This window comes from Heloderma suspectum, chromosome 2, assembly GCF_057233095.1.
Source record: "Heloderma suspectum isolate Gila_16-S chromosome 2, 16-S_ref, whole genome shotgun sequence".
NCBI lineage: Eukaryota > Metazoa > Chordata > Lepidosauria > Squamata > Helodermatidae > Heloderma > Heloderma suspectum.
In genome coordinates this window covers 215325137-215349624 of record NC_139459.1, presented here as the reverse complement: position 1 = coordinate 215349624, position 24488 = coordinate 215325137, and the positions used below count along the sequence as shown (strand labels likewise).

At 45.5% G+C, this 24488-nt stretch overlaps 1 protein-coding gene across 10 annotated transcripts in view; it reads right to left on the bottom strand.

Annotated features, from left to right (window-relative positions):
• TMC6 (transmembrane channel like 6) overlaps positions 1 to 22225 on the bottom strand; it is a 38549-nt gene extending 16324 nt beyond the window's left edge. For 2 of the 10 annotated variants that reach the window (XM_084837782.1, XM_084837787.1), the window contains exons 1-11: positions 22129 to 22225; positions 14483 to 14799; positions 11589 to 11713; positions 9386 to 9517; positions 9030 to 9188; positions 8345 to 8450; positions 7686 to 7779; positions 5633 to 5887; positions 4227 to 4420; positions 2761 to 2905; positions 748 to 903 (exon numbers count right to left, since the gene is read on the bottom strand). In XM_084837782.1, coding sequence (XP_084693908.1) covers positions 748 to 903; positions 2761 to 2905; positions 4227 to 4420; positions 5633 to 5887; positions 7686 to 7779; positions 8345 to 8450; positions 9030 to 9188; positions 9386 to 9517; positions 11589 to 11713; positions 14483 to 14538 — 1422 coding nt within the window. In that variant the 5' untranslated portion in view covers positions 14539 to 14799; positions 22129 to 22225. Of the gene's footprint in view, positions 1 to 747; positions 904 to 2760; positions 2906 to 4226; positions 4421 to 5632; positions 5888 to 7685; positions 7780 to 8344; positions 8451 to 9029; positions 9189 to 9385; positions 9518 to 11588; positions 11714 to 14482; positions 14800 to 15153; positions 15411 to 20312; positions 20577 to 21499; positions 21782 to 22128 lie in introns of those variants that run through there. The other 8 variants (XM_084837786.1, XM_084837791.1, XM_084837784.1 and 5 more) reach the window with 7 other exon arrangements.
• Between the last annotated feature and the right edge of the window lie 2263 nt (positions 22226 to 24488).

Below are 24488 nucleotides of genomic sequence, written 5' to 3'. Positions count from 1 at the left end.
AATATTTGTAGGAGGAGGCCATCTGCCTCCCACAGGCAGCATGGGAAGAACCCCTGCTGTTGTTACTGTTATTAGACTGGCTGTATTAGAGGTTTTAGGCCTCAATTGTGTTTTATACTAAAATGCACAATTTAAGTTCATTCATAAGAAGCTGTGCCTATTCTTGGTGGAAGCCAGAGAACGCCACTGAACCCAGCCTTCCCTAATCCTGGTGCCCTCCAGATGTGTTGGACCACATGTCTGGAAGGCGCCACGGTTAGAGGAGGCCACTCTATTTCGACACAAGACAGCTTTTTATTACACTGGCCTATTGATTACATTGAAAAGAGCTCTGCTCCACCGGAGAAACCGGCAGAGAATGTAGTCCTGTATGTAAAAGCAGAGAATGTAGTCCTGTATGTAAAAGTGTGAATCATTAAGGCATCCCTTCCAAAATAACTCATATAGAAATATAGAAATTCATGGGACCTGAGCCTTGGTCTACCACAGGGATGGGCAACTTGTGGCCTTCCAGATGTTTTGGCCTACAACTCCAACCCAATCTAGCCAGCATGGTGAGGGATTATGAAAGTTGTAGGTCAAAACATCTGGAGGGCCACAGCTGCCCGTCCCTGGACTACTGTATGAGCCTAGTGAATGGCCCCTTCCCAATGAGTGGCCAAGATTTCCCTGCCAACAAGTCAAGAGACCATGACTGCTGCAAAGAGCACAGCGGATCCTTGGATGGGGACCGTAGAGCGCACTCACCTGGTGAATGTACTCAGAGAAGTAGTATACGCCAATAACACAGCCCAGAACAGTGCCCAGGGACAGAGTCCAAGCCATCAGCAGGACTGCCAGCCTCTGCAGTCTCTTGCACAGGTTTAAGGGGTGTGATCTGGACCACTGCTCAGCCAGACACTCCTGAAAAAGCAAAAAACAAATAGTCCACCCCATCAGTATGATACATGAGAAAAGGGCCTGCAGTTTCCTTGGCATGTGGCCAATAAGGAAAGCACAGCAACCAAGCTGTATCTTGGGGCAGGCAAGATGCCTAATGTGAAAGGAGTCAGCACAAACTGTATTAAGGGAAATGACTGGAGAGACTTCAGAGGCCAGGGAAAAAGAGCTGAGGGCACAGGGTGGGAGTGCAGCAAGAACAAAAACAAACACTTGCAAGTAAGGATGGGGGCTTCAGGAAAGTTACACTACAGTCTCCAGGACACTTTATAACACTCTCGCCTCTTTCTTTGGAGACCCAGTTCAAAAGCCCAGGGCTGGCTGTACCATAAGGCAACAGAACCCTTTTTCTGCTGAGAGCTGCATACTGTTGCGGGTAATCTGTTAGGGGCCACATGCCCCTAAGTGGCAGTGAAGAGCCCAAAGTGGGTGCAACCCCCCCCTTTCCCCTCTCTTTCTGCCATCTCTCTGTCTCCCTCCCCACCCAGTGAGCTAAGAGGGAAGGGACAGGTCACTCTTGCCAGAGCTCTGAAGTGACTGCTTGCAGAGGGCTTTTGAAATTAGGACAAGGGTAGTGGACTTCAAGAGGCACTGTCACAGGTACACATTGCCATGTTTCCTACTAGTCTCCCACCAGCACAACCATCATGTATTCACGTGGAGGGGGCCACATCATTTACTTGCCCTGCATAGTGTTGACTGTATTGCTTCTTTGTTGCTAGGGACTGATAGGCAGGGATGCCTTTACACCTACCCTATTTTGATCTGGCTTCAGCTGGTCTCAAGATGGGACTCTGAGAGGGATGGGCAGGGAGCTTGATGGGCACAGGGGCAGCGTCCCCTCCACTCTCTACCCCACCAGACACCCTCTATTGTGAAGGGGAAGGCCTCTCAGGGCACACAAGTGGGATGGGTGCTGCTGCTACTGAATGTCTAAGGCAGTCAGTTGGGGAATGGAGAGAAGGGAGAGGAGCACCATGTTTGTATTTTCTGGTTGTGTGCTTTCCCCTCCCAGGCTGAACACCCACTGACTGCAGAAGCTGTCTGCCAGCACAGCAACAACATATCTCCGCTCCTGGTGAAGCATGACTATAGGATTACGCCACCTGTCTGTGATTTTTCTTCTGCACATTGTTTGCTTTCTGTAGTCCAGCATACAACAGCATTGGACAGTGGTAGCAGCAAAAATGTACCTCGCCTAGGATGACAAAGAATCTTGATCCAGCAATGATAAAGCCCACTTCCTGACACTGCAACAGCTGAAGTTTTTATTATAAAATGTATACCCGACCCTTCAGAACATTTTTGCCGTCAGCAGTTTTCCATTTATCCTGTCTCATCAACCCTACTCATTGAGCCTGGAAGCATCTTACATATGACTGACTAAACAATGTTGTCTGTCTTTGATCACCCCCTAAATTGCTCAAAGCCTGGCTAAGCCACTGAAATATTGTAGAATGTTAATAAACATTCTGACTTCTAAGGGGGATGGATTGTCATGGGATTTCAAAGGAATCCAGAGCTGTGATTATAATCTGCTCTGTGATATAGGGAGATTATCTGTACAAACAGCAAATTAGAATAGATTTAGCTAAAGTCTATGCACTTTGGAGTGGTATCAGCACCACAGCATAATATGCTGCACCATTTCTTTTGAACGTGCCTTGAACCTCTTACTTCTGTTTTCTGCTGCACTGAAGCAGGAGATGCAGGCATTTGATCTCCAGAGTCCCAACATTCTGGCTTCTCAAGGAGACCAGTTTCCCACTAAGCTTAATTGTTGCATTTTCACAGCCTGAACTGTCCCTGTTCAGCACTTGCCTTCAGCTGAGTGCAGATGTTTTCGCTCTGAAGTCGGACGGACCGTTTCTGTATCACCTTGTAGTCCCAGGCACAGAAGACTTTAATTGCCAGGTCACCTGATGCACTGCCCACACGGTAGCTTTCCCCAAAGGAATGTGACATGCTGTGACAAGCAGATATACTATCACTCAAGATTGCGTGTGTTAAAAATGCCTTTTTAAAAAACCTGTCCTCAGTAGATGTCATGATTTTTTCCTCTTTTTTCCTCTTTCCCCTGCCCCAACTGCCTGTTGTACATCTTGCCTGATAAAGATCTCAAAAACTGTCATATAATAAAGGTATTACACTCATATGGATTTTGGAATTTTGTTATTGCCATAGCTTCTTTTGCTTTTCCCATTTTTTTAGTTATTTCTATACTTGGTGCTATCAGATTGTTGACCATCCATGGCAGTGCCTGAGTAAGCCCCACTGTGTTCAGTGAGGATTACTCCCAGGTAAGTATTCTTAGGATTGTAGCCTCACATATACCTTATATGGTTTGGTTTACAGACTTAGTTAAATACTTTGAGGTAGGGAAAGAGTTAATAAGATCAAGACATATTATGAAAATTGGACTAGATTTCTAAACTTCTGGAACAGAACTAAAATCCATGTGCCCACAGAAGTACTGATGTTTTGAAAATTATTATTAACGTCTCTCTTACACTGTCATGTTTGAAGTCTGAACAGTATGTATGAACTCTTCTTGATTTTTGTTGTTGTTGGAAATATCTTAGAAATTGTTTTGAAACTATTTGCAGTATTTATTTTAAAAATGGCAGTGCAATCCTCTGCATGGCTCCTCAGAAGTAAGTCCCACTGAGTTCAAACTTACTCCCAGGTAAGCATGTAGAGCATTGCAGCCTAGAAAAATAAATGCTGATAGGAGAGAGGAAACTGTTTTGGGAGGGGCATTCACCTTTATTTTCAGGGAGGTGTTAAACATAAATACAATATAAACATTTTTATGTTGTATTTTATGATGTATTTTATGGCTTTAATTTTTGTGGACTGCCCAGAGAGCTTTGGCTATTGGGTGGTATAGAAATGTAATAAATAAATATCAGGTCAGATGCAGAATCTGGAAGAGGCCCAGTTACTTTCTAAATGCAACAAATGGAGATAGCTAATATTTTTATTTATTTATTTATTTGTTGCATTTATATCCCGCCTTTTTTACTCTTGCAAGGAACCCAAGGCGGCTTACATTATCTTCCTCCTCTCCATTTTATCGTCACAACAACAACCCTGTGAGGTAGGTTGGGCTGAGAGTCTGTGACTGGCCCAAAGTCACCCAGTGAGCTTCCACGGCTGAGTGGGGACTAGAACCCGGATCTCCCGGCTCCCAGTCCCATGCTCTAGCCACTACACCATGAAAAACTGAGGACTGGTCCTATCCCAGAGAGAGAGTGCAGAAAATACCTGACCCCCACACATCTCACCTGTACACTAGTAGAATGCAAGTCACAAAGAAGGAGACCCCAGTGACAAACACATAAGCCAGCGGCATATTGTACGGCATTTGGACATGCCTATGCTGCCTGCAATGTGTGCTGTTAGAGCTGGAGACGCAGGGGTCATTCACTGTGAAGTTGCTGTAGTAGCCATAATACATCAGTGTATGAGTGAAGTAGCCCTGTAGGGAGGAGAGAGAAATTTATGCCAGTCCCTCAGTGCACTGGCCTTTTCCAAAGGACCTGGTGTAGCGACATGGGTCTGGTTCACATGTCCACATTTAAACACCTCATTATTGTAACACCCAAAGATTACCTGCTCATGTAAAAGGTCTAGCACAGATATTAACATTACAAATAGAACTTTCATGTCCCCTCAGACCATCTCAAATGCAATGTTTTTTAGTGGGATCGGTTCACATATGCAGTGTACAATAACTGTGGAAAGATAGCAGATGGATAATATTCACGTGTGAACCACTCCCATATTGTTACAACCTAAAAGCTTACTTGTAATGACAATTATATTGTGAATATTTTGTTTTCCATTTTAAATTTTGGCGTATCTTGAATATTATATTGTAAAAGTGGACAGAGAAAAACTTTCCAAAGTACTAAAACCCTCTCTCATAATACTAGAACCCGGGGTCGTCCCATAAATGGTGGGAGATTCAGGATAGATAAAAAAAGAAGTATTTTTTCACACAGTGCGTAGCTAAATTATGCAATTTACTACCACCAGATGTAGTGATGGCCACCAACTTGGTTGGTTATAAAAGGGGATTAGACAAATTAATGGAGGAGAAGGCTATCAATGGCTACTAGCCACAATTGCTATATGCTACCTCCAATATCAGAGGCAGAATGTCTCTGCATACCAGTTGCTGGGAAACACGAGCAGGAAGGTGCTGTTGCCCTCATGTCCTACTTGTGGGCTTCCCCAGGCAGCTGGTTGGCCACTGTGGGAACAGAATGCTGGACTTAGATGGACCCTTGGCCTGATCCAGCATGACTCTTCTTATGCTCTTATGAACTGACAATTGGCGTTTTCATTCTGGTGGGGCTTATGGGCTGAAGCCATACTTCCTCAAGCCATGTGTGCGCGTTGTGAGAGAGACAGAGACATTCACACAGACACTTAGAACCTACATTTTCCCCATTTCTTCTCACAGTAGAGGAGTCTGGCTTTGGTCTGTTTTTGTTTTTTTTTAAACTCTACTCATGGAGCTAAGCAAAAAACTCTGCTGGACAATTGTCTTTGAATGCACTGTTAGAGTAGGGAGCCTGGGGAAAGGCATATTTATATCATCCAGCACCTGCCACTGCTGGAAGTGTGTTGGTTTATTGTAGTGGTGGTAGAAGGAAGACATCAGATTATTCTGATGGATGCTCACCGCTCCAGTAAGGGGATCAAGCTCTGTGAAGGCTTCGTCGTTGGGTCTGGCAGAAGGATATGCAGCCTGCACAGCAACCACAAAGACCAGCAGGATCAGGAAAAAGAAGAGGTTGAACAGGAGCAAAGTCTTGAGGAACAGGAAATAGGACAGGATGCTGGATCCAAAGCGACCACTGATCTGCTTAAGGGAATAATGCCAGGGCTGGAGAGTGTGAAGGAGGGACAGCACACTGTACCAGAGGTTCCGTAACCCCTGCAAAGAAAACAGGATATGGTCAGAGAAGTTCTTCAGCTGAAGAGATGGTGGATTTGAGCACCAAGCACCTGAGCTAACCAAACAGTCTCTTTGGACTTCTTTTCATTTCACTCCTTTTCAGTCATTTCATTCATTCATTCATTCATTCATTCATTCATTCCATTCTTACACTGTCCAATAGCCAAAATTCTCTGGGTGGTTCACAAAAATTACAACCCCCAAAATACAAGAGAATGAAAAAATATATATAAAATCTTTAACATACAAAACTTTAAAAACAATTTAAAACTTCTTATAAGCCTTGGGAGGATAGTATAAGTATCAGTGCACTCCAGTAGTGTCAAACATACAGATCTGTTCAGACGACACGGCTGGGCCATCATGGCTTAAATAAATAATCACAATGAGCTGTGGTGCGTGCAGCTGCCATTTTGAATGTGCATGTGATCATGGTGATAAGGGTTATGAAGGGTCATGTGAACCCAGCCATCATGGGTTATTCGAAGGTTAAACAATCCTCACATAACCCTACTACTAATCAAGGAATTGTATATTGAAAACAGCAGCCGCACACACCACGGCACATCATAAGTTAAATAACCCATGATGAGCCAGCTGTATCATGCAAACCGGCCTGCAGTTACAGCCTCAGCTTAGAGTGAGCTGCTAGCCCTCAGTCTTATATCCTCATCACTGAAATGGGAATTATAATGATCTAGGATCAGAGAAATATTGCAAAAAATAAAAGTTAAAAATTTAAGTAAATATTTGCTTAGCAGATGGCACAGTAGAAATGCCACAATATTGAAATAGCCTCTTCCCCAGCCATAGCTTGCAACTAGCAGAGATATTAAATCCTTTCCTGGGGTATCTTCTCAAAATGTACGCAGAGCCTAAAATGCACCCACGCTGAAGAGAGAGCTGCCATACTTCTTCCTCATCTTCCTATAAGAAATGGTTGCTGAAGAGCACGAGCCTGTGCACGTTGAAGGGAAAGATAGGCAGCTTTCACTCCAGCTGAGGAACACTTTGGGCCCAACCTTCTTTTGAGTAGGCACCAGAGGATTATTTCCATTTCTGTGGCACAAGTGATGCCTCTTGACAAGACAGACAGTGGCTGCCCAAGGCTTTTCCTATTTTCCCAAATCCTCCAATAGTAGTTAACCACAATTTGTTATGCTATTTTTTCCTGTAGTGAGCTTGCTTGAATCTAGAGCCACTCCCCTCCACACACACACACCATTCATAATCATGATAGGTGGCATACCCTCCCTTTTGTACTCAGAGTAATAACTTAGAAGGATTCCCCCTAAAGCATTTTAATGCCTTGCTAGCATTAACAGAAGCTCTGGAGCTGGCAAAAACAGGGCCAAAGCCTCCCACAGTTCTTCCAGCTCCTTCCAACCCAGTAATTTCTTAAAAGGGAACCTGATGGATAGTTCCTCTCCCACAGTGATGTAAGGAAAATACAGGGGGCCTCATGATTGTGCAGAGAAGCCTCTGGGTCAGGTTTTTTCCCCTGCCACAACAAAGATATAAGTACTCTTGGAGTGTTTGTGAAGCCGAGGGATGTTTGTATTCTTATAAAAGTAATTAGCCACAAGCAAGCAATCTTGATTGGGGGGTGGGGGGGAAGCAGCACATCTAGAATGGAGGTGGGGTGAAGTCTTGCCCTGCTTTAGCAGTATCTGCCTTGGCTATGAGCAGAGATTCTCTTCTCTGCCTTGGAGGCAGGGGGTGCCAAAGCAGACCACCCTTCCAGTATTGCACAGGGCAAGTGGGATTCATGGCTTACTATGATGAAGTGGTATTTCAGCCGGCTACAGCATGACAAAGGAGCTGCTGTCTTGGGTTTCCTCAAGGTGCCTGAATGCCCACTTGAATCCTGCCTGCAAGGAGACAGCAAAGAAGATTTAAAAGCTTTGCAAAACGCTGTTCTTTTGGAGAGAATGATGAACTCTCTATGCCAGTTCAGAGCAGGCCCAGCCCCCATCTGTCCCCTACATTGTCCAGGAAGAGCTTGTAACTGGGGTGTTTTGGCCTCAGCCCCTTGTCTTTGGCCCACCCACCATGGGGATGTGACCCCCAAGAGCTTCTCCAAAATGGTTCAGCCCAAAGTCTGAATTCAATTCAGCAATCAGGGGCCACATTACAGTGGTGGGTGGGCCAAAAACAAGGGACTGAGGCCAAAAGACTAAAAAGACCAGCATATCTGAGCTTAAAGCAGCTCAAAGAGAGGCATTTCAGCCATTCAGAATGAAGGGGAAAGCCACAAAAGCCAGAAAGCCACTGGCAGTCAAGGGGAAGGAAGTGGGGCCTGGGGAAGAGGCATGGGCATTTGGGGAACCCCAAAGGACTGGATTGGGACCCCTGGAAGGTTAGATTTGGCCCACAGGCCAAAGTCGTGATTTATGACTAGGAAAGGTAGAGCTAATGCAGCCAAAAGGCACTGACCTGAGCCTGCGCTTCTCAGTCAAGCTTAGTGGCATTGCTTGCAGCATGTTAATGCGCTGACTTGCTGACAGGTTCTGGAGTTCCTTCACCAGCAAGCTACGCTTGGCTAGGGATGGAAACACACAGATGGTTAGAGGTCAGTGATAAAGGTGGTAAGCACAATAGCATTTGCAATGACAGACATTTGGGCAAGAGAAAAGGAGCGGGGCAGAGAATGTCAAAAAGGTACCTTTCTTGTTCCATTTTTTTTTTTTTAAGACACACAGAAATGGCAATGCAAAGCAAGAAAATTAAACACTTTCTGGAAGAAAACCATTGTTTCATAGCCTCTTACGGTGAGCCTGGCTAGGGAAGAAAGGACCATAGCTTGATCATGCTATCTTGAAAGGCTAGGACAGTTGTCTACCCCAGGTTGTCTGGACATCATTTACCTGGAAAGGTATATTACCCCATCTCCTCTGCTGAGAAAGTCCAATTGTTATAATATTCCAGGAATGTGGGGAACGGGACTGAGTGATGAAGACATCTGGATGGGAGGACCATATGCAGGGAATGATAATCATTATTTCCCTATCATGCTTGTCACTGCACAATATATATTAGTGTCGGCTACGTGCTGCTCCCAATTCCTTGGAACCCCTCCTTGCCTGAGCGTGCATCGTCCTAGCTCTTTGGGTGGACTTACTGTCCTCTTCCTCAAGACCAGAATCCAGCTCGAGATCCAGCTGCCGGACACTAGGCCGCGCAGAGCGGGACATTTCCTGAAGTGGAGCGCGGCTGCTCCTACGGCGCAGTCTGGCGGTGCGATTATAGTACTGGGAGAGGACAGCTCCTCTGCTGCGGCCTGCAAGCCAAAGGGGAGGCACAAGAGGGAAGGAAAAGAAGATGAGGGAATGTCACGAAGGACGGCTCCTGCTCTGGTCTTATGTCAACTTTCAGTTCCCATATTTTGTGCCCTATCCTGGAAGTCTACTTCAGGGAAAGGGTTAGACTGGGACCAGGGCTGCAGAGGTGCTTCCTCGCAGGCTCACTCCAACTCACCAATAGTACGGCTGGGCATGCTGGCCAGGATGCGCAGCGTGGCTGAGGAGAAGTCGGGGTCTTCCACCCTCTGCTCTGATACCTCCTCAGCCTCAGTCCAGCGGGGAGGAGAAGCCACATAGGCCAGATTTTCTGGAGGGGAAAACATAGTTACTGCACAGTTTGGACTGGGGGCAGCCAACCTCCTGCAAGCTGCTCTATCAGAGCAGAGATCCTTCATACCTACTTTTCATCTCCATTTCTTTTCCTACTACAGCACCCAGCATTCTTGACCACTGGCCATGCTAGCTGGGGCTGATGTGTGTTGGCATCTAGAGCAACTGGAGAGCATCAGGCTGGGGAATTCTGGACACAGTGGAACCCCCTACCCACCCACAGAGAGGGAGGTCCATGGGCAGAGAAAGAAGTCCACCCTTGGAAGCCTCCTTCATGTGGAAGCAGGCAGATTTGCTACCATCAGAACTCTGATGGCCAAGAGGGCAAACAGGGGAAAATCTATTGACACACCTCTGGAATGGGTGGCAACTAACGCACTTCCGGAATAGGAAAGATCCAGGGGAAGATTGACTGATGCACGTCCAGAATGGGGAGGAATGGGAGGGGAACTTTCAAAGAGAAAAAAGGCCCCAAAGAAGAAAAAAACCCACATGGCAGGGCACAGGAAGTGCCTGTTCATCCACTATAGATTCTCCCTCCTCCACCTTCATTGGATTACTCTGTAAGTTACAACTGGTAACTTACAGAATTTTAGAATTTTGAATGTTTTCAAAATAGAATTTTTTTCAATAAAATCAACAAGATCATGAAACAGCCAAAACCACATGGAAGCTCTTAAAGCACACAGTTCAAAAAACTGTCTGGTAAAATATCATTTATCTCTTCCTTAGATCCATCACAAGTTTCAGAAGCAAACACATATGATTTTAATGTAGGGCTCCATTGCCATAGGGGCATCTTTCAATCTAGACACCTCAGGATCTTCCAGATGAAGGTCTTATTCCTCATGTGGTAATGATAGTGTCTGAGTGTTGTAGTAGTGCTAGCCAAGCCCAGCTAGATTTATGCCCCTATGAAATGGAAGGGGGCCCAACTGGGATAATTCTCGCCCCACAAAAAAACCCATTTGTGTAGGAGGCATTTGCTTGTGTCCTGGGCATGGTAAAGCAAAGCCTCTGGAGAAAAAGAAAAGGCTGGAGAAAGCCATTGGAAATTGATATGCCATTCAAAATGGCAAGCGCAGGCAGGGAAAGGCACATTGTGATGTGCCTGGTGGTGATGCTACAGGCACCATCCAATAGGTACTCAGGACACTAACACAAGGCTCATACCCCAGGAAAACATCCCTTATACTTGGATGTGCTGTGCTAAGAAATTCAGTTTATTATAGAGACCTTGGTTAGCAGTTTTGAGTATTCATAGTGATTCTCTTGCAGTGGAAGCATTTGCTAGGGTGATATCATTGGGGACACAGTAGTAGCTGCAAAGCTGCCCTGGGGTGAACCACAGCATCTAGGATGACCATTAGTTTAAAAGAGGATCAGATAATGGTGTTTTTGTGAATGGAGCTGAATTTTACTTTCCATGATGTTCACTGGCTTTTAGGAGCTAATGCAGTGTGATGGTCAGAGTCAGACTAGGGCCAGGGGGACTCGGGTTCAAATACCCATTCAGTCATGAAGCTCATTGGGTGAGCTGTCATCATCTCCTAGCTTAACCTACCTCACAGGACTGGTGTAAGGATAAAGCAGGGAAAGCAGGGCAAAGCACCCTGAGCTTTTTGGAGAAAAGGCAGGATAAACATGTAAAATATATATCTGCAAATCAAGCGTGAAGAACAAGGTTGCTCTCATTCTACTTTACAGGAAGGGTTTCCAGATCAACCTATCAAAAATATAAAGGACTTTGCTCTACTGGTGGTACCTATTCTATGGAGGTAAAATGATCTGACAGGAGGGATAATGCTTTGCAATAAGGAACGTCTGCCAACCCTGGCTTTGTAAGTGAAAACTGGGAGCGACATCAGGAGAAATACCCAGTCTTTCTCCTGCTCTGCAACCACACTGGTCTTTGAGGAATAGCAGGATCAAGGTGAGCTACTCTCAATATAAACATCTCACTCCACCACCCAGCTGTTGCCCTGCAGCAATCGGAGGGAAGACAGCCAGCCAGCAAGTCTCGACACTGTAGACGTGGCCTGTCTCACCTGCGCCCCTGGAAGCGAGATCCTGCATCTCCACCAGCTCCTGTTCAGCCAGCCAGCTCTGCTCCTCAATTAGCTGGTGGAAGGAATCATGCACGGCACCTTCATCATAAGGACTTGTGTCTTGGCTGTGGGGAACAAAGAACCAGGGTACAGAATGGTTCAACTGGTGAATTGCTCAAGAGGACAGCATCCTAGCTCTCATTAAATTCATGTGGGATAATGCTAGGAGACAGATACATATAGTGACTATGTGTAAGAGCAGAGAGGTACTACCAGGCTCTGTTTTTTATCAGCCATCACAGTTGATACTGTACACCAGGGATGGAGAACCTCTGGTCTGCAAGGGTTCCCCATCTGGCTCACCAGCTTTTGTCTTAGGCCCCACCACCTGTCCCAGGCCCTGCCCAATACTCAGTGCTAGAAAAAGGCTGTATCTGTCTAGCACTGAAAGGGGAAACCCCACTCTTATCTCTGATGAGTGATCAGAGATAAGAGTGAGGATTCCCTGCTCAACACTGGAGAAAGACAGCCGTCCTCTAGCACTGAAAAGGGAAAGGCTGCCCCTTTCTCTGTGCAGAAAGGTACAAAGCAATCACTCCATGGCCCTCCCTACATGGAGAAAGGCATCAGATGATGTTGGGGACAGGGCTTCAGTGGGGAGGGCCTACTCCCTGACATCATCTGGCCCCTGAAGGGTGTCCCAGGAAGCAATCCAGCCCCTGGGGCCAAAACAGCTCTCCATCCCTGCTGTAGACCATCAACGTCAGAATGCAACAAATAAAGTATAATGTATACCCACAGGCTTACCCACGAGAAGAACAGGGCCCAGGTTTTATAAAGCTGTTGCCTCAAGGAACATAAGGGCCACTCCAGGCAGAAGCACATATTACCTGCCTCGCATCCAGAGCATGTAAGGTAGGTGCATGTCCTTGGTGCTTTTTAAGTGTCCAAAACTGAAATACATATTTGGGAAGCAATGCCTATTGCAGCTCCCTGCAGCATACATTCAGTGGGGAAAAAGAGGCATAGCCACCTTAGGTGTTTCAGGATAGAAATGACTATACACTCAACTTTTAACTCATACCCACTTCTGTAACATGTGAACCAGCCCTAAGACAATGCAAGCATGGACCTCACAGGCTCCCTTCCCTCAAATTGAGCTTAGAACTGTCTCCTTCAACCCAGTTAGAACAGTGCTTCACCTCATATGGGATATTGCAGAGAAATGAGCCCAAAGTGAGCCCTCTAGATCTTACAGTGATTAAATCAACATTTTCTTCTGGGGTGTCAAAAGCCCTTTATGTTGGCAAGTGAAAGTTTTTAAACCCTCTCTCTGCAGCAAGTGCTAGAATTTTGTTTTTTGAATGAAAAATAATGAAAAATGAAAAAGTAGGGTTCTTAAGATCCTAACATACTAGGAGAAGGAAGAAGACTCTAGTTATAAATCTGAGAACTATTCTTGTGAGAACTCAGAAGTAGGCAGTGCCACTGCTCCTGGGTTCCTTTTCTTATAATCAAGAGAAATGACCCTGACATATTTACATGTAGCACAAGGCGCAAGTGTATGCATTTCCTAAAACTCTAGGCAAAGGCCATAGCCACATGCTTCAGGTGCGCAGAACAGGGCCCAGGTGCAGTGGAGAATCTCTATGAAGCTCAGTGATCATAACTGTTGGGCCCACTGGAGATGTATATAGATGACAGCCTTCCCCAACCTGGTGCCCTCCAGATGTTTTGGACAACTCCCAGGATTCCTGAACACTGGCCATACTGACTAGAGCTGATGGGAGGTGAAATCATAGAATCATAGAATAGTAGGGTTGGAAGGGGCCTACAAGGCCATCGAGTCCAACCCCCTGCTCAATGCAGGAATCTAAGTCACAGCATCCCTGATAGATGGCTTTCCAGCCTCGTCTTGAATGCCTCCAGTGTGGGAGAGCCCACCACCTCCCTAGGTAATGGGCTCCATTGTCCAAATCCAAAACATCTGGAGGACACTAGGTTGGGGAAGGCTGTGACAGAGAGATGAAAGCCTCACCAGTTTAGGCAATACCAATGCATATACATAACAGACTCTGGGGCTGGAAAGGGTTATGAGAAGGAGTTTCGTTTGGAGGTAGGATTAATTAAATCTCTATGTACCATTTCCCTTTCTCTCCCAGAGTCCATAGATGCATAAATCCTATACCTCAAGTCTTCCAGTTAAACGTTTTACTATTTGTATAGCAGGAACCGTGGAACTCACTGACACATGGTTCAACAACAGGCAGTAGAATATCTTCCTTTCATCAAACAATCAGACAAGTTAATGAAAGGACAGGAATATTTAAAATTTAGTTACCAAGATCAGCATTCTCCTGACCTTTTGAGATATTCTGCACATGAATGAAAACTACACTTGTGTTTGACTACTCTGTTATTGCCCTGTGCAGCTAGTTATGCATGTCACCTGACTCATTCAGGAATTAACAATCTTAGAGTCAAAGTACTGGGCCCACCAGTCTGGCCCAGTAATTTTTTTCTACTGCAAATAAATAAAGTTTGCATTCTGCAGCCATAGATGTTCCTGGAAATAGCTTAATCAGCTGAGGCCCACTTTTGTTCAAAAAAGAGAGATGCTGCCTTTCAAACTTTTCTAGTCATTAGAGTGTCCTATGGTAGCATACCCTGATTTCTAGGTGGCCTGAAAATACATTGGCCACTTTCAATCCTCTCTTTTCAAGGAAAATATCACCAATGTCCTATGTTTAAGTTTCCTAGTGACTAGGATGCCTTGCACTGCATGTATACCATGGAAAGTATCCGAACAACTTCACTACTCCAGACACAGTGCAGGGAGTGAGACCTAAGTATATTTTTACTCATTTATACATTTCAAGTACTGTTACACTCACCTGACAGCCTCCTTGTTCTCAGGGCCGAGAAAGGTGAAGGCCACCGTGTGCGACATCTTGAACTCTCAGCTCCACAAGTTCTTGCCTACAGGTTTGCTTGTCTCTACATTTTTCTGTCTGAGCGTGTTTCTAAATGCAGTTGAAAGAGGAAGCCCATCACCAGGCGAAGCTGCTTCCGCTGAGGCTGTTCAGGTTCAGCATCATTGCGCCAGGTTTAAAAGATCCTGAGGTGAGAATGCCTGATCAACTCTGGCATTCTCAGGTCTGCTCCCACGGCCAGCAAAGCAGGGTTGAGGAACCAGCCACAACATTCAAGCCTGTACACCATGAAGAACATAAGATGAGAAATGCAAAGCTCACCTCCTATTGCAAGGCTTACATCAGAAGTGTTTGGCACCAGACAAAGTGCCTATTGCAATAGTAGCCCAGTCAGCTGTGAGTAAAATACCGTGAAGAGGAAGGAAATGAGGGCGAAACAAAGACTGCAGTTCAGAATGGTGCCGTGACCTTGCTCTGCATTTCAGAACTCAGAGAATGAAAACACAGCAGTCGGTGCCCAGACCTTGTACTCGCCCTGCTTAGGGGGAAAGAGCTGAGGGGAGGCAAGAGGAGCATCCTGTATTTCCCCTCAGCTCTTTCCCCCTAAGCAGGGTGAGTGACTGAAAGTTTACCTGCAGATGTTTCTCATGCTTCCACCCACATGGCTACAGACTGGATACCAGTAAAGTTTCTTTCAACTGTCTCAGCTTTCATGGAATTGCCCCCACTGTCAGCACAAGTTACCAGGGAGATAAGGAGATTTGCAACTTGGCTTCCAAGGATAGGGAGAGCCTAGCTGCTGCATTCTTGGGGGTGGGGCAGGGAGTGCAACCTCTCCCCATTCTGGGACATAGTTCCCTCATGAACAGCCCACTCACTTCAGTGTGCTGAGAACTGAAAGCAAACAAGGCAGCTGGTGCTTCCTGGCTGACAGGAAATTTGTCCCCGCCACAGTCTCTCCTGGCTGCAGGTTCCGGGAAGGGTCTGAAGCTATTGGTAGGGCATGAGGAGAATGAAGCACAGATGTGACTGGATGTCTGAAGTGTTCTCTTACACAAGAGAAAAACTAAGCATGGCAGCCTGGATCATTGAGCTGGTGTTGAGAGCCAGGAAACCACTTAGTTCATCCTGTGTGGCTCAGTTCAGCAAAAGTTGCAGAAACATATTTTTACATCAAAGGACATTTCATTGCAGAGCTCTGCACCCCAATTTCATGAGCCTACATCACTACTGCAGAACAAAGAAAACGACTTCATGGCATCCTTACATTTTCAATTCATAACTTCATTGTTTTAAGAACAACTGAAGGGCAGCACTGGCCCCAATATTTTGAAGGTGCTTGTGTATGGCACCTTCAACAGTGCTTCTTAACCTGGAAGAGGCCATTTGTGCTTAACAAGTGTCAGCACTCTCATACTGTCTGGCACTTTTTCAGGTGCTCTGTGTAAAGGCAGAGTGGTGGTGCAGGGACACTTGGCTCTTTGCAGATCTCAGGGCTCCAGCAAATATGGAAGAAAAAGAGGGGTGGAAGGGGAGACAGCGCTAAAGTGATGACTAAAAAAAAGGAGAGAGGCAAACCTGTTAGGTGATGAAAAAAATATATGTTTACAAGTGCGATCAGCAACAAAATGTTGCAACGCATTTTCGCCTCCTAAAAGGAGTATTCCTGTTCAGGGAGGCAACCAGCCATTCTGCCCCCTTTCCTGTTTTTCTTTTCTACTAGCAGCTGGTTTGTGAAGGGGGTGGGGTGTTGCTCCCCTTTGGGTCTTAAAAAACACAACTTCTGCAAACCTCAGAGTTTCCCTGAGCATTCTGATACCTCCTTGTTGTTTGTCAGGGTCCCCATTTTGGCTACAATCTTGTTGGCGCTCACTACGTGAGTTTGTTATTAGAAGTACTGATTGCAGAATAATACCATTTAATCCAATTGCCTGATAGAATTTGAGCATGCATTCTTCTTTGAAGCCAACAATGTTTGTTGGTTCTAAAGGTTCAGGTTACTTCTATTCCAAAGTGAGCCCAAGTAGGCAGGAGCTCCTACTAGCGTTGGGAGCTCCCAACTACTTGGGCTCACTAAGGGCTCAAAATAAACAGAACCTCTAGAACCAGCAAACATTATTGGCTTTGAAAAAGCATGCATCAGGTAATTGGATTAAATGGAATTATTCTGTAATAGATTCGTATTTTTTCAGCACCTAAAGAGGTTAGTTCCTGGAAAATCCCCAGTCTTTCCACTTTCTCTGGCCCTTTTTTGGGAGTACATCTGTTTCTCCCCTGCCACCCAACAGGATGCTTTCATTTTCACACAGAATGTGACTGGAAGAGACCATAAGATGCAGATTAGTCCATAACCTTTCTGCAAGACTATGGAATTTAATCATCTGTGGCAGATGCTTATTCAAATCCCAAAGGACCAACCTTGGGAATGTAACACTATCATGGGAATGTTTTGACTGAATCATCTCACATTTTGGTTACTAATTAACTTATTCTATATTATTATTATTATTATAATTATATACTGAACCTCCCTCTTTGGCATTTTAAACTCTTTTTGGCTTTTCCTCTGTGGTCAAAGTTGTTCTCTCTCCTTTTTGTTTCAGCTTTCCACATGCTGAAGCCATCTTATTGTGCTTCCCACCAGACTAAGCATATGCAGGTTGTTCAGGTTTCCCTCCCATTTGTGGCTCCCTGACCCTTTAGCCTTTCTTTGGCAACTTTCAGAGAGTTTTATCATCAACATCTTCCTCTTTTGGTCCAAGCATGAATTACACAAAGGTACTAACAGAAGCAGGTCTGAAGCAATGAGGCAAGTCTTAAGTGACTTAAGGCATGTTCCTGTGCATGTTTAGACAAAAAAAAAAAAGTCCTACAACTCCCAGCGATCCCCAGCCATCATGGATGGCTGGGGAATGCTGCGAGTTATAGGACTTTTTTTTTTTTTTGTCTAAACATGCACAGGATTCTGCCCTTAGGGCACAATCCTAAACTGGTTGTGGAATGCTGGGAGTTGTTTAGACAGAAAAAAGTCCTACATGCATAGGATTGCAGCCTAAACACTTCACCCCTCATTCAAGTAGCCCTGAAAGTGAGTTCTTTTGGAAGGTCTGGGACTGCACTTTAATTATAACATCAGTAGAAAAGAAGAACACTGGCTGATTTGAAACCTACTGCACAGATATTGCAAGGATAGCAGGAGACATGTTTATCGAAACCAGGGATATCAAACTTTTTCAGCTAGAGGTCCGAATTCAATTTTGGAGAAGTTTTGGGGGGCTGCATAGGCAGGGCCCAAGGCAAAGCAGGGGTGGGGAGGGGTTGCCGTTGCCAGAAGTACCAGCATATGTTAGCTTAAAGTTCTTCATGCCCGATAACTAAATTGGAAAGCAATTTCAACCGTTTAGCATGCAGGGAGCGGGAGAATGAACAAAAGCCAGGAAACCACCAAATGATTGGCAGGCGAGGCACCAAGGAGGGGGAGTGGGAACCAGCTAGAGACATAAGGAATGGGGCATGGCCGTCTGGGAAACTCTGGAGGGCCAGAATTGGCCCACGTGCCTGAGGTTCCACACCTCTTATCGAAACTAAGTGTTGGTACATTGTCCTAGCTGCCATGAAGAAACAGTCTGAGAAAACACTGGACTGCATCGCTTCATGCTTGCTAGCAGCAGTCACTGGTTTTCTCCATTTCAGATGAGGGGTAAAATATATAGCCCAGTGCCCCAGCAATGGGTCTTAGTGCAGACTGGCATTGGAAGGAACATATGGACTCTCTGTGTAAATGCCAGGTTTCATACTCTCACGCTTCTCACTGGAATGCCAGAGCCCAGCTCCGACACAAATGATGTGCACAAAAGCTGTTTGTTTGCCCAGTCATGCCTGCCATCCTCCCCCCTGCCTCCCATGTGAATTAGAAGGCTTTGTTTCACTTTGGCATCAGCCCAGCAAAATGTGAAGCCTTTACTGCAGCCCAAGTCCAAGCAAGGAGCCATGCCCGTGTCCCTCAGCCTGATTGTGAGAGTATTTCCACCTCCTGAGGAAACCTTCATCCCCTGAAATTATTTGTGGCCCTCCCCAACACACGCCACTCTTCAGGGACTATACCCTTTGGCTTGAAGGAGGCTTTTATTTAACATCTGCTAAACCGGCATGTTCAAATTTAAAAAGTAAAAGGTAAAGGTGTCCCCAACCAGTCGTGTCTGACTCTAGGGTGCGGTGCTCATCCCCGTTTCTAAGCCGAAGAGCCAGCGCTGTCCGAAGACGCTTCCGTGGTCATGTGGCCAGCATGACTGAACACCGAGGTGCACGGAACGCTGTTACCTTTCCCGCCGAGGCGGTACCTATTTATCTACTTGCAATTTCTTGCTTTCGAACTGCTAGGTTAGCAGAAATGTTCAAATTTAGGTATATGTAAATGAACTTTTCATGTGCAAATGGCCTGGGGCATTATTCCTTTCCCTCCGAGGAAGAAATGCCAAATCACAGAGAAATATGGGATAGAAACTAGGAAGTATACAGGAGTTTTCTAGGATCAGCCATTCCTAGCTTTACTTGGCACAAATCTCAGTGGCAGCTTTATATCCCTTATTGGTAAGCCACACAGGGGAGGAATAATCAGTCATACCCAACATGACCAGAGCTGAGCATTAAAGAGTTAATCACAGTACACAGGGATTTCACAGAGCTTTGCTCATGTGGGCAAGTTTGGGCAGATAGTGGGTTGGGCTGGACTGATTCACACACATCTCCAGGAACTGAAACAGTTCTGTGTAGGAAAAGGTATAAAGCCCACAAACAGATACTCACACATGATGTGTCTATCTCACTGTTATATTATATTATATTATATGGTGAAACAGAAATGTGTACAACAGCACACTGTTCCATGCACTCTTCTATATCAAACGGTTTTCTGTGTAGGAATTCATACATCTGAAGAGGCCCTATATGAATGCAGAACTGCTGAATCCTTCATTGCCTGGTCACAGTGAAATGTGTTACCTAGCTGTAGTGGGTCAGATGTGGGGAGAAGGATCATTTTAGATCATTTTAGTTTCCGGCCAGTCTTACTTTGTTATGTGCTGTAGCATTTTTACTCTTTGCTGCTGCTGTATCTTGGTGTTATTATGTGCTGGTTTTATTCATTGCTTTATTGTCTGTATTTTCTATTTTTAATGTATTGTACACCACCCAGAAAACTTGGGTTACTGGGCAGTTTAAACCACAATAAACAAACAAACAAATAGATGGGACAGGACTGGTTAATCATGTAGAAAGCTTAAAAGAAGATCAAAGCAGCCCTAGGATTGTCACCAAATAAGGGCTGTCCACATGGCTCTAACTTAAGGTATTAGAAGCACTGTTCTGATAGCTTTTCACTAATGCATTCCAGATTTATTGGGGGGTTTGGTTTGGGCTGACCACCTGCCAGTCAACATGAGCAGTGTGGTGCAGACAGCTGGCTTCCTGCAATAAGAAGGGTGGTAATCCCAGAGGAAAAGATCCCTGCCTCTTCCACATACACTTTTTTCTCTGCCAGTTCAGCATTACACCACCCAAACAGAAGTGTAAAAGAAAACCAGCAGGGGTGCCCTTAGTGCAAAGATGGGCAATATGTGATCCTCCACATGTTTTAGCCTACAACTCCCATCACCCCTAGCCAGCACAGCCAATGGTGAGGGTTTATGGGAGTTGTAGGCCAAAACATCTGGAGGACAAGTTGCTCACCCCTGCCTTAATGCATTTGACAGTTCCCACCCCCAAAATAAGAGACTACAGGCAACTTACTTACCAGTGTACGGCTGCCTAGAGGCCTTCTTAACTCTTTGGAATCTCTCGTGCATTCAGGACTAGGTGCAGCCAACATCTACAGCATCCTACTTCCCTTTGCAGAAGGCAGAGGCAAGCTTTTTAATGCACCTTCATACTCTCCTCTGCCCTCCCTATGCAGCAGCTTCTGAAACACTGGATATGCTGCATGCCCAAGGCTTTCCACTCCTGCTGTGCCAGGCAGTACAGGCTGCAGTCTCATCTTCCACCCTTCCCCCTTCGCTATGCACTCTCTCTTCAGTCGCCTCCTTAAAATTAGCTGGTCTGATACCCTGGGACATCCCAGAAGGATTCAGAAAAGCATCACTCTACCACAACCCACTTCTCAATTCTGCTTCCTTACATTTGAAATGAAGATCTCAGCCTATTTATTTGGAAGCAAGTTTATTAAAATCATTGGTACTTGCAAGTAAATTTGCTTAGGACCCTAGCATTACTTTTAATTATTTGAAAGGGCTCCAGTTGGATGGGTGGAAGAAAAAGAGGGGTTCAGCTAGCCCTACTTATCAGAAACATTCTGCATACAAGAAGTCACATAAGTGGCTTTAAAATCATGACATAACGAAAATCAAGGGTTTCAAAGCCTTCTTGTCTCTCTGATTTCTGTATAACCAGTGCAGCTCAATTCTTATATTTTTCATCACAACAGGCGTATGAACTATATTTAGCAAGCAGGAACCATCACCTCCTTGGGCTTTTTACTCGAAGTAAATAATGCAGTACTTGGGTTGAAATAAGCAAAGATTTACTGTTAGAGCAGTTAGAGTATTTAATAGGAAGAACTCCACACTAATATCTTCATAGTTTTGAAGGTTGTTTTTAACGTTTTACTATATCTTTGTCTGTGATTTGCATTTTCTTAATTTTTTGTAAACCAGCTTGATTGAATCCCCTGCCGAAATGTAGTACAGAAATGTTTTAAATAAATAAAGGTACAATCCTATGCATGTTTAGACAGAAAGGAAGTCCTACAACTCCCAGCATTCCCCAGCCAGCATGTGTAGGGTTGCACCATAAAATAAAACGCATTCTCCGCTGGTTAACCTCCTTTTGCCTATCCCCACATTGTTTCTATTCCCCATGGAAAACTTGTGCTAGGCAGAAAAGTGAGACAAACTTTAAAATAATTATACTAAGATAAATTCCTACCTCATTCGAACCCACAACTCCTTGGGAACCTCTAGGTTTATGGCCCTGTGCAGACCAACCAAGCTGACGCCGCTCGCTCGCTCTCTCTCTCTCTCGGGGCTGGAAGAGAAGCAGGAAGGGAGCAGACTCGGCAAAGGGAGTTGCTCATTACCTTCCTTGCTACACCGTCCATGGGCATCTTGTATCAATTTCTGTTCACTTCCTTGAGCCATCAAGGGCCAGTCCGTGATTTAGCCATCCTTGAGCGACGGCCGTACTTCTACAGACACCCGCCTGGGTGTGAGAAGAGGGGCGCAGCGGGTCATGACTCGGAAGGGACCCTCTCTGATCTCAATAGGACGGTTTTCCGCCTACTCCGAATTAGTCACATTAGTTTCCCAAGCTGAACACCGGGCATATTGAATACTAGGGCAGTGGTGATATCATGAGGGCTACGTCCAGTCCCCGGTTTCTAGCCAACCCTCTCCCCCTGCCCCCCCCCCCCGACGCAGCTGCAGAGCATCGGGGACAAACAATGGGAAAACATCAGTGAACTTTTCAAGGCTTACAAAACAAAGGAAATGGAGCCATTTCACAATCCCACAAGACACAAATGGCCCTTCTCTAATTACATCAAGCATCTTACTCACTAGCCTTGTGGGTTCTTCTTGCGTGTTTCTTCAGAAAAGTATCCGCCACAGATGCAGAAAACTTCCCCCTGCCCCAGGATCCCCACCGGCCCGGCCCAGCAGTAAGACCACACCCTGGGCCTCACCTGGGCCCTAAAGGACGCTGGGAGCTGTAGTCCTTTTTCTGAAGCACCTACCTGAAGCAAGCTCCTTCTAGGTTTGCGTTAGATCTTATTTGGAAGGAAGAAGCTGCTTGCGAAAAGCTCGACCATGTCATTTGTTCAAATAAGCTATCTTCATAGCAAATCTCTCAGATTTAACAAATCCCAAGTCTCTCATTCTCACGAGGGGCTGTTCCCATGCAGCCTTCCCCAATCTGGGTTCCACCAGATGTTTTGGCCTACAACTCCCATCAGCCCCAGCCAACATGGCCAATGGTTGTTGTTGTTTATTCAGTCAGTCGCTTCAGACTCTTCATGACTTCATGGACCAGCCCACGCCAGAGCTTCCTGTCGGCTGTCGCCACCCCCAGCTCCCCCAAGGTCGAGTCCGTCACCTTCAGAATATCACCCATCCATCTTGCCCTTGGTCAGCCCCTCTTCCTTTTGCCTTCCGTGCGTATCTTCTCTACTCTCCAGCATGGGAAATTGGACACTAATTCAAAATGGTTGACCTGTCTCCAAACTGGCCTAGTGTCAGAGAAACAGGTGAACTGTTAGGCCAATCAAAATCATCACAGCCCTCAGGAAGAAGAGTCTGCCTGGCATGCCATGTACAAATCCTTCTTTCCCCTTCATCCTTCTTGCTCTGCCTGCAAGGAAATTTCTTGCATAGGTGCCTTTATCTAGAAACTTCCAGCTACATAGGATGACCATAACTATATCCCTGCCTAACTCACAGGATATATCTACACTGCAGCCGGTATATCAGTTTTATTATACTAGACTAACTAGCATGTATTTATCCAAGGAATCCTGGCAACAGTAGTTTGGCAAGAATACTGAGAACTCTGACCTGAATCTCCCACACAGGATGACCATTCCCAGGCAGGGTTCCTTGGCAAGAAGAAATGCCTGTTAAATCAGTGTAATGCTGCAATCCTGTGTACGCTAACTGGAGAGAAAGCCCTGTTAAACATAATGGAAGATAGAGGAAACATCCTTAGATTGCACTGCATATCTCTAGCATAGTTGTGCTATATAGAGCCAGCGTGGTGTAGTGGCGAGAGTGTTGGACTGGGAGCCGGGAGATCCGGGTTCTAGTCCCCACTCGGCCATGGAAGCTCACTGGGTGACTTTGGGCCAGTCACACACTCTCAGCCCAACCTACCTCACAGGGTTGTTGTTGTGAGGATACAACGGTGAGGAGGAGGATAATGTAAGCCGCCTTGAGTTCCTTGCGAGAGGGAGAAAGGCGGGGTATAAATGCAATAAATAAATAAATAAATAAATAAATATAGAGCCAGCGTGGTGTAGTGGCGAGAGTGTTGGACTGGGAGCCGGGAGATCCGGGTTCTAGTCCCCACTCGGCCATGGAAGCTCACTGGGTGACTTTGGGCCAGTCACACACTCTCAGCCCAACCCACCTCACAGGGTTGTTGTTGTGAGGATAAAATGGAGAGGAGGAGGATAATGTAAGCCGCCTTGGGTTCCTTGCAACAGGAAAAAAGGTGGGGTATAAATGCAATAAATAAATAAATAACGCAGCCTTCCCCAACCTGGTGCCCTCCAGAAGGGTTGAACTACAACTCCCAGAATTCCTCAGCCAACAAAGCAGGGGGGCACCAGGTTACTATATAGTGACAACATTCAGAACCCCTTCCCTTCTGGTGTGCTGGGTTGATCCTCTCTTTCATAACCCCTCCTCTACCTAAATAAAAAGACTTTGAAAAAGGGGGGAAGAGAGGAATTATACTCAAAATAACATATACTTGAAATAACATTTTAATAAAAAATGTTTTAATCCAACCTAAACAAACACAAACATTTCTGGCTCTCTAGCATCTCCTTTTTGGAATATAATTAGGTATTAAAAGCACCAGGAATCTGGTTTTTTTAAATTTATGTAAAGCAACTGCTAAAGCTGAATCATATAATTATGTGTGCAGTGTCCTTACATTTCACATGCAGTAAAAGACATGGGAGTAGGCTTCTTCCCAGGCACAATTAGTGAATAAGTGAAGTAGGTACAGGCTGTCATAGGCAGGGCACCAGAGTAGAACATCCCATTGTGGACACTCTTCAATGGGATCTTATACCCACAGAGTAAACTGGGCTAATATAGAGAGATGCGCTTTCCTTGCAACACCACTCCCACATACCCTGACTTGGCGAAAGAAAGGAAACTGCATGTTCCTGTCACATGGGCTTGTCTCAACACCA